Source organism: Spodoptera frugiperda, chromosome 1, assembly GCF_023101765.2.
Source record: "Spodoptera frugiperda isolate SF20-4 chromosome 1, AGI-APGP_CSIRO_Sfru_2.0, whole genome shotgun sequence".
Classification (NCBI taxonomy): domain Eukaryota; kingdom Metazoa; phylum Arthropoda; class Insecta; order Lepidoptera; family Noctuidae; genus Spodoptera; species Spodoptera frugiperda.
This window is the reverse complement of record NC_064212.1, coordinates 6922670-6931343: the sequence shown is the minus strand read 5'-3', so window position 1 is coordinate 6931343 and position 8674 is coordinate 6922670. Positions and strand designations below refer to the sequence as shown.

Here is an 8674-nt window from a genome sequence, read left to right as displayed (position 1 = left end):
ACGCGAACGAAGTCGCGGGCAAAAGCTAGTTATTAATAAAATTTGAAATTTCCCGTTAGCTAAATATTTGGTTAAAGATCGTCATATCCATTAGTCGAAATAAAGTTAACGAGAGGAAGTTGTGTTAAAAGTTAAAGTGAGAAATATTTAATGGTAAATAAAACAAATCTTGCCAAGTTACGTGTTACGTTATATACCGAGCCGTAGGTTTACGCGCGGCAGGGGGGAGAAGCATCAGTTGTTGCGCTCTGTCTATCCGATCAGAATGTCAATCTTATTTTGCACTTATGCACTTTTTATCTCGGCCCCATAGATCCTACAGCGGTATTGGTCAAACTATAACCAGTTTCTACACAAAAATTGCCTAATGACAATACTAATGCAAATTTCAAGTCTAAAAACTGTTGCTTTGGATCAAAATTCTCCGAAAACACGATTAGTAACTAGGAAGCTTTCCGCACGAATTTTCTTTGAATTTACTAAAGATTTACACTAGGAAGTGTTTTAGAAAGGATTGTCTAATAAAATATTAAAGTTTTAAGTGAACTATGAGTAAGTTACTGTACTTAATCCAAACCAAATCTATTACCACTTAGATGTTACATGTTTGTTCTACTGAAGTATAACTATGTGACAATAATATATCAACAGCATTAATTTTCCGTAATAATAAGCAAAAACAAAATGGTATACAATTTTATCTAAATACTAAAAAAATAGCTATATTTATTTCTCAAGTGAAATATCTAAATACACCATCCAATCTATCATTTTAGATTTATATGTGCATTACAACAGAATGTTCATTACAATTGTTACTTTTATGTACTTCTCAATAAATCAACGATTTAAACATGAGTGTTCTAACACACCCCTTTATCAAACCTTATTATAAGGACATTTTATATATTATTTACATAATAATGTTTGCTATGAAAATTATAATAATTCCCTCCCCATGGACCAAAACATTTAACAGAAAATTATACTAAGGTGTCCAAGTTATTAACAAAAAGTAAAGTTATAATAATATTTGTAATATAAACATTTACATAATACAATATAATTGGTTAAAATGTATATATTTTTAAATACTGGTTCTCTGTTTTCTTAGAACTTTACTCAGACTTACTTTTAACAGTGTACAAGATTTGATTAGTCTGATGTATCAGGTATAAAGCACTGACGAAAACTGCATTAGCCCTGTAACAACATAATTGACAAATATTGGTAAATTGTACAGATAGCAGAGGTAGTCAATAAAGTATGTATGTACTATGTATATGATGTGTAATGGGTATTTACAAAATGGTGCATAACGCTATAAAAAGCAAAGATAGTAGATAAATAATAATTTATCTGTGGACTAATGATTGTTTTAATGATCAAATATCACCAAACTCCTGAGTATGCAGTTTGAAAGTAATGCTTTATTAATTTTCTACTCACTGTCCCTCCTTGAAGTATTCCTTCAGAGTGTTGGAGAATCTCTTAGAATACTTCACAAACTCTCTCTTCCTCTGCTCTAGAACCTGTTTGCCGGTGCCTGGTGTATATGTGGATACTTCATTCACAGCATCCAGTAATTTCTTTATGGCTGAAGCAATTTCTCTGTAAACAAACCAATAATGTTTCACTACATATTTGCAAATTTTTAATAAGTTGCACCAATTAAGACAAGTGTACATTTATACTATAACTGTTGTCTAACTATATTTAAAAAAATATACCATTGTTTATTAATAGATTTGGAAAGTAATTATTTCTACAAGCTTTTTTATAACTTGCTATATGTGTATGTATGTGAGTAGTTTTGAAGCAGTTATCTTCAACGGATTGAGCTAAAATTTTGTAATGCTGCTGAATGCTTATTTTAAAAAGTTTTTAAATTAAAATGTTTTAATTTAGAGAATTCCTAAACATACTTGATTGTCTCCAAAAAGGTCTTGCGGTCAGTGATCTCATCAGGGATACGGCTCAGGATTTTCTTCAAAGCTGTAGACTTTTTATTCAATTCTTGGAATGCTTCTTCAGTCCTGTTCAGTCTTAAATCTGCACCTGGAACAGTAAAAACACAAAGTTTGTATTAAACCTTCAAAAACTAATTTACACGCACAATGTATTAGAAGTACCTAACTATTAAAATTAATATGATTTCCAATATAACATAATAGCATTAAGAATTTGTAATACATAAGTGTACTCACATTCAGCTTCAGTTAGGGTTCCTTGAAGCCGTAGCAAACTCTCATTCATGTTCACGGGTATATCAGCTCTCCTCATGATCCCTGCCACCAGGTCATAGTTGAGGCCAGGCACTGCTGCTTCTGCCTTTGTAAGGGCAGCACGGAGTGTCTGAGATGCACCCAAATCATACTTCTCCAACTAGAAAACCAACAGAAATATCCAGTTTCTAATTAGAAAGGATAATGAAGAGCAAAAACCCAGAATCAATTAAAATAGTTTACATGTAGCAAGGTATATCGCATATTCAATCATTAATTAAAACATTAATCACCAAGTAATAAAAATATGGGCATAGTTTATCATGGTCTTGCTTTGTATGAGCTTTCTGTAAATTTAACAATCTATTATATAAAAATAAGTCGGTTTTTCCTTCCTGACGCTATAACTCCAGAACGCACGAACCGATTTCCACGGTTTTGCATTCGTTGGAAAGGTCTCAGGTTCCGTGAGGTTTATAGGAAAGAAAATTCAGGAAAAATCAAGAGAAAAGCAGGAAAACAGGGAAAATCATTGGTGGCGAAACGGAGTTCGCCAAGTTTGCTAGTCAGTATATATTTATTTAACTCTCAATGCCCAGAAATGTGTACACAAGGTAATACAGCATTAAGCCCACCAATACCATAGAGGCTTTAAATTGGTTTATTTTAACAAAATCACATTGTAATGTGATGGTGTATAAGTATATAGGAATAGCATATTTATGAACTCTTTACTTATAGTCTATTAGACTGTTTATGAATGATTTTAATCAACTGTGTGGTTTTTTGAGCAATCTCCTTTTTGATTCCTAACTACCACTTTAAATTAAACCTACATCTTCATCTTCAAAATACGATATGAATCAAGTATCGGGGTTCGTCATTAAATACTAATAATATCATAAACATATCATTACACAACAAGTGCCATTATGTTAATTTGAGAGTTGTTGGGTCACAATCACTTAGAGAGAATATTACTCGCTCTACTTTTGTGCCAAGTCTTGAATCCTTTAATGCACTTGTCTTTGAAATGCTATCATCTTAACTGTGATCTATGACGTACTCTAGACATGCAATATGTAAAAGAACAATACATTATTATAACATACCTGTGTTAAAACGGGACGTATGAGGACGGGTAAAACTAAAGAAGTAACAGGTAGTTCATCACCCATTGTCATTGTGGTTACAAAAATAATATTTATCAATTCACAATGAAAGAAAGTGTTGTAGAACTATTTATTAATTTTCAGTAATTTTCTATTTCATAGAAATCCACAAAATATTTAGCAATCACTTTGACACATAGTACTGTCAGCTGTCGATGTCAGATCATTTAAAACAAAAAAATAACAGCATTATTCTTAATCATAGATACAAGTCTTTTAATCGAATAAATAAACGATTATTGTTAAATACTGTTTTATCCCAGGAAAACAAGAGTTTCACCTCGAAATGTGAGATAGACGACTAAAAACTTGTTTAAAATCGTTATAATCATTTATACAATTTGCTGTGCCCGACAGGGTCCATAATTGTGACTAAATACTATATTTTCTTTTATATATCTACTCCGATCTAATAATCTAAATACGTATAATTACGTACAGAATTTTAGCTGAATCTGTGGCATTGTTTAAAGGGCCCGGGGTTTTAACGTCATTGTTCCCGTTCCTATGAGAATTTCTCGAATCTCAAATAATTTACACATTGTTTATTTTTTGAACCACGATATAAATTCATTTTACAATAAATATAACTTAAGTAGGGCAAGTGACCCGGTTGTGGCCATCGACCCCTTTGTGGCCACTTGGGCCTTCAAATATTTATAACTAAGGCATGGACAAATAAATTACTCTGTTATGTACAGTATTTAAAATATTGAATATTGGAGACACTGATACCGTTGGCAGCTTTGATGTGTCAAACTTCACTTCGATGCAACAAGTCATTCTTTTTAGTTGAGGGTGAAATTGTTAAGATCTTAACAAAAAGGCTAAGGCGAGCGGGTGAGGATTTGGTTTTTATTTTTTTAATCTTTGCTTATTGTTTGGATGTTTATGTTAATACTACATGAAGAATATATTGTCTAAGTGGAACTAAAGTTATTTTGTCGCCATATGTTTTTGAAGTGGGATTATTAGAAGGTGGCCACTAATGGAGACAAAATTATGAATTTCTCCATCTTTGGCCACACGGCTGGCCAAAACTTTTGTACATAAACGCCCCGTTTCTAGTCTTTTAACGTAATTTATTTGTTATTTTTCCTTGGCTTGACATATCAACAAATACATATTTTTCATTTTCAGAGATGCAATAAATTGCCTTCACACAAAGGGAGGTCAGTTTACTTTGCAGCTTTTACCAACGTCATATAAATGTTGATCTCTTTATTTGTAAGTTAAATTCAAGTGAAGTAATAATATTTCATATTTTCCAGACTAAATGAAAACCATTGTTTCTAAAATGTCAAATCTAACTAATACATTTTGATTACTTTTATTGTATTTTTTGATGGCCAGAACTGGCACACGACCGTGGCCAGAAATGGCACGAATCTGGCCAAAAATGGCACAAACTCCCTTTTTTTTTTCTTTTTTATACAGTTATTTTTTTACTGGACGTTCTTTAAAAAAGGGTTTTCTTAGGCAAGATTAATACATGTTAAATGACTTTTTACAAAAAAATATGTTCGTGATAACAAAAACTATAAGTTAAGAAAGCCTCAAAGTCGACAAAATTCTTAAAGTGGCCACAACCGGGTCACTCACGATACTAGATCGATTCTGATGACATTTGTTACAGCCGTAGAATATTTCTTGAAAAAGAAACAAATTCTGCAAGAATTCATTATTCTATGTAGACGAAGTCGCGGGCAACAGCAAGTTATTCTGGATCATAGAGTATGGACCTTAGATTGATACATGATGATTTTATAATATATCTATGTTGGTATTGTTGGCCTATGTTGGCTACCCGACATAGACAGCCGTAGACAGAGGATCCTAATCTACGTGGACAGCACATCACTGTCTGACAGTTACTGACAAATGACAAACAGTGACATTGACATCAAGTGACATTTTCGGTAGTCGTTTCTTCCAACCAACCAAATAAAAGTAAAGTAACCAAGACTAAGTAATTAATTTCGTGTGTTTTGAAAGTCTAGCCGATTCAATAAATGGCGAAAAACACGTCGAGTTCTGCATTTCGTAAGATCGATATCGATCAATATAATGAAGATAACTTTAAAGAAGATGAAGCAGAACAATCGATTCCTACTGGACCGGATGAAGGCGAAGTTTGCGCTTTATTGAATCAATATCCTTTTTAATATACCTGTGTTATTCCAATTAAGTGGATTCATAAACACAATAATACAATAAATTTCCAGAAATTGTTGAAAATGTTTAAAACTTACCATATCACTGTCTCATTCTAATACCTATGAATCATCGTATTTATCAGTGGGATTGTGTACAACAATATTCACGCCCAATATTCTATACTGCCCGATATAAAATACTTGAATTTTCCTGTTATACTGAAACATTATTATGTATACTCCTATCTATCAAGAATTTTCTGGGCTGCTTAAGTGTGTAGAATATCTAATATTTTTAAGATTTGAAGCTCAAACATAAAATTTATGATGCATGCATTTTATTGTGTATACTTCCTTAACTCTACAATACAGGTCGGTATATTGATGCCCTGAAGGTTGTTCTGAACAATGCACCTGTAGGATCAGCCAACCAACAAATCAAAGTAAGTCTACCATTAGAACATTGGTAAAAAGAACAAATAAGTTGTTAATGTGTGGTTTTTCCTTTACCTACCTACTGTTCTATTGTTTGCTAACATGAATATTTTTTATTTGCAGGACAATGCCTTGGCACTGACTTTGAAAGTGCTACTCGCTATCAAGTCTACTCAAATTGAAGAGGCTGTGGGTAATCTATGCCTGGATGACATAGATATACTGATGAAATATATTTACAGAGGATTTGAATGTCCCACAGAGGGATCTAGTGGGCATCTACTGCTGTGGCATGAAAAAGCATTTAACATTGGAGGCTCTGGATCCATAGTCAGAGTGCTGTCTGACCGAATGAAAGTGTAATAATATTGTAGCAGTATTTAATATTTTAATCGTCTATATTTTAAGCTTAATAAATCTTTATAAACAATGTTTCTTATTCGAAAAGACACAATAATTTAACACATCATATTTAATAACGAGAGTCATTATACATAGAGGGATGTAAGTCAATAAACTGTAAATTCTTTAGTAACATGATGTTTCCAACGCAAAGGTCAATAAATTAAAAAACAGTCATTGTTTATTTTATTCATTCTCTTCTATTTCAATTTTATATGGATTAATTGCTATTCCTAGTAGGTCATTTTGACGAAGGAGGTGGCTGAATGGAAGCATGGGGTTTCAAGCTCTCTTTCTTGGTGCCGCAAAGCGCCAGCCGATCTGCAACCTCCATAGATTTGCAAGCAACTGCCAGACGCGGTAATTCCGCAAAGGCGACTCAGGTCACGGTCAGAGGGCAATTGAAGTTTCAGGCAAAAATAAGACTGAAAACTTAAATGAAAATCAGTAACTTCGGTAAATAATATTTTGTTATGGGTTTGTGGCACAGACTTCTTAATTTCAGTGGGTGTTATGGGTAGGTACTGAGTACAAAGAATTCCTTACAAAAATTTTTTGGGTTTTAGTTTTTGAAGTGGGTTTTGTAACAGTTTTATTTTTATTTCTTACTTTTAAGTTAAGTAAAGGTAAAAAGTAGGTTAAATTTCCCTTTACCGATTGCTTGACTTGTTTCATTATTTAAATTAACAAAGTAAAGATATCTAACGCAATGAACGAAATTGGGCCACAACCATAAAACTTAGACGAAAACTAATCATAACTGACATGAAAACTAATCACACTATACAACGACTTTAAATAAATTTGTGAAGCGGCCATCTTGAATTTACATTTTGACAGCACTATCGGTTTTACCACCGTTGAAAACCCCCAAAACTATACCCATGACTAAAAGTTGAAAATTTCATGCAGTGGCTTTCTTGGATTTACATTTTGACAGCACTCTCGGTTTTACTACCCATGAAAACCTCGAAAACGAAACGACGCCCACGACAAGAAGTTGAAAATTTCAGGCAGCGGCCATCTTGGATTTAAGTACATTTTTACAAAATTAAATATCCGAAAACTATCTGGTGAATTTTGAATAAATGAATGAATTTTGTTGTCCAGTAGTTAGGTATATTACAAAACAGCCCTGCTTTGCAACTTTTCTAAACGGCTAATCGTAATGTGAAGGTAGATTTCACAATTCTCCTGCGACGTACCTAGATATCAAAGCACGCGTCCCTCGCCATGCATGAGCAAGCGGTTCAAACTAATTTCAACCATCGGCTCTATGTTTACAGCGTAAAATCCACTGCGGGTAACATTCATATTCGACAAACTTATTAGCGTTTGGTACAGTAATTATTGTGTCTAGGGATCGAGCCGCACAATTAAGTTTATTTTAGTGTGCATACTTTTTAGGATAAAAAGTACCTACCCAGTGTTGTAACCAGAATATTAAAGTATATTTATTATAGTATACCAAGTTTCAGCGTAATCGGACCAGTAGGTTTTGCCTGATGCGTGAACATAGTACCTAATAATTTTTGTCTGTCTGTAGACTTTTGGTTTCGGTATCAGTCTATTGACATTTCACCTCTACTATTATTTTTTTATATTTTCTATGTAGATACATAATTTATTATATGTACTTATAGATATAGCCTAGCTATTTCCGCGGTTTCACCCATTGTGGTCGGCTCTTATTTTTTGTCATCGTGGCGTGATCTTTTATAGCTTATAGGTAGCCTTTTTCGCTAAATGCACTATCCAACACACAAAATATTATTCAAATCGGTACCTTACCTTACCGGTATTTTCAACCCACTACTCAGCTCCTATTGGTCACAGCGTGATGTTTTAAAGCCTATTTCAGGAGGTGTTGATTCGGCGGCTCGAATTTTCGGGCTGCGGGAGAAGCTGAAGATGCTTCGTGGAAGAGCTAAACATATGTTGAGTGGTTTGTAACATGTCGTGTGTGTATTTTATGTTGCATCCCTGCTGCATGAGCATTAATTGCAGGCGGGAGGGTGGTGCTTATAAACGTGGTGGTGCGGAATAAAACCAAAAATCCATTGTATCGTTAGAGTAGCATGGATTTCCGCAAAATAACGCCTGATTCTATTCTATATATCAAATTAGTTGTAATATAACATGAATTAGGGAAGAGCTAATATTGAATTCACTATTAAGAATTAAATGTCAAAATGTCGATAGGGACCTATCGACCTCGTGTGCGTTGAAAGTTATTTGGGATCAAAGGCCCACCTAAGTCTTTTAAAACCAATATTAATATAAT

General features: G+C 33.5%; 2 protein-coding genes across 2 annotated transcripts; one reads left to right on the top strand and one right to left on the bottom strand.

Annotated features, from left to right (window-relative positions):
- Positions 1–317: 317 nt before the first annotated feature.
- On the bottom strand, positions 318–3552 carry LOC118273498 (programmed cell death protein 10). Its single transcript, XM_035590493.2, has 5 exons — positions 3338–3552; positions 2208–2385; positions 1926–2058; positions 1450–1611; positions 318–1203 (listed from the first exon to the last, which is right to left on the bottom strand). The coding sequence occupies exons 1-5, from the start codon at positions 3407–3409 to the stop codon at positions 1119–1121; spliced, it is 630 nt and encodes a 209-aa protein (XP_035446386.1). The 5' UTR covers positions 3410–3552; the 3' UTR covers positions 318–1118.
- Positions 3553–5298: 1746 nt separating this feature from the next.
- On the top strand, positions 5299–6567 carry LOC126911287 (actin-related protein 2/3 complex subunit 5-B). Its single transcript, XM_050697574.1, has 3 exons — positions 5299–5550; positions 5925–5996; positions 6112–6567. Exons 1-3 carry the CDS (start codon positions 5410–5412, stop codon positions 6349–6351), a joined length of 453 nt encoding a protein of 150 aa, XP_050553531.1. The 5' UTR covers positions 5299–5409; the 3' UTR covers positions 6352–6567.
- The last annotated feature ends 2107 nt before the right edge of the window (positions 6568–8674 follow it).

Excerpts from the sequence above, each read along its gene's own strand:
- LOC126911287 (XM_050697574.1), top strand. The coding sequence starts at position 5,410 with ATGGCGAAAAACACGTCGAGTTCTGCATTTCGTAAGATCGATATCGAT. Across the intron at positions 5,551-5,924 it reads TTTGCGCTTTATTGAATCAA|GGTCGGTATATTGATGCCCT; the intron begins TATCCTTTTTAA and ends CTCTACAATACA. Across the intron at positions 5,997-6,111 it reads CAGCCAACCAACAAATCAAA|GACAATGCCTTGGCACTGAC; the intron begins GTAAGTCTACCA and ends TTTTATTTGCAG.
- LOC118273498 (XM_035590493.2), bottom strand. The coding sequence starts at position 3,409 with ATGACAATGGGTGATGAACTACCTGTTACTTCTTTAGTTTTACCCGTC. Across the intron at positions 2,059-2,207 it reads AACCCTAACTGAAGCTGAAT|GTGCAGATTTAAGACTGAAC; the intron begins GTGAGTACACTT and ends TTACTGTTCCAG. Across the intron at positions 1,204-1,449 it reads GAATACTTCAAGGAGGGACA|GGCTAATGCAGTTTTCGTCA; the intron begins GTGAGTAGAAAA and ends ATGTTGTTACAG.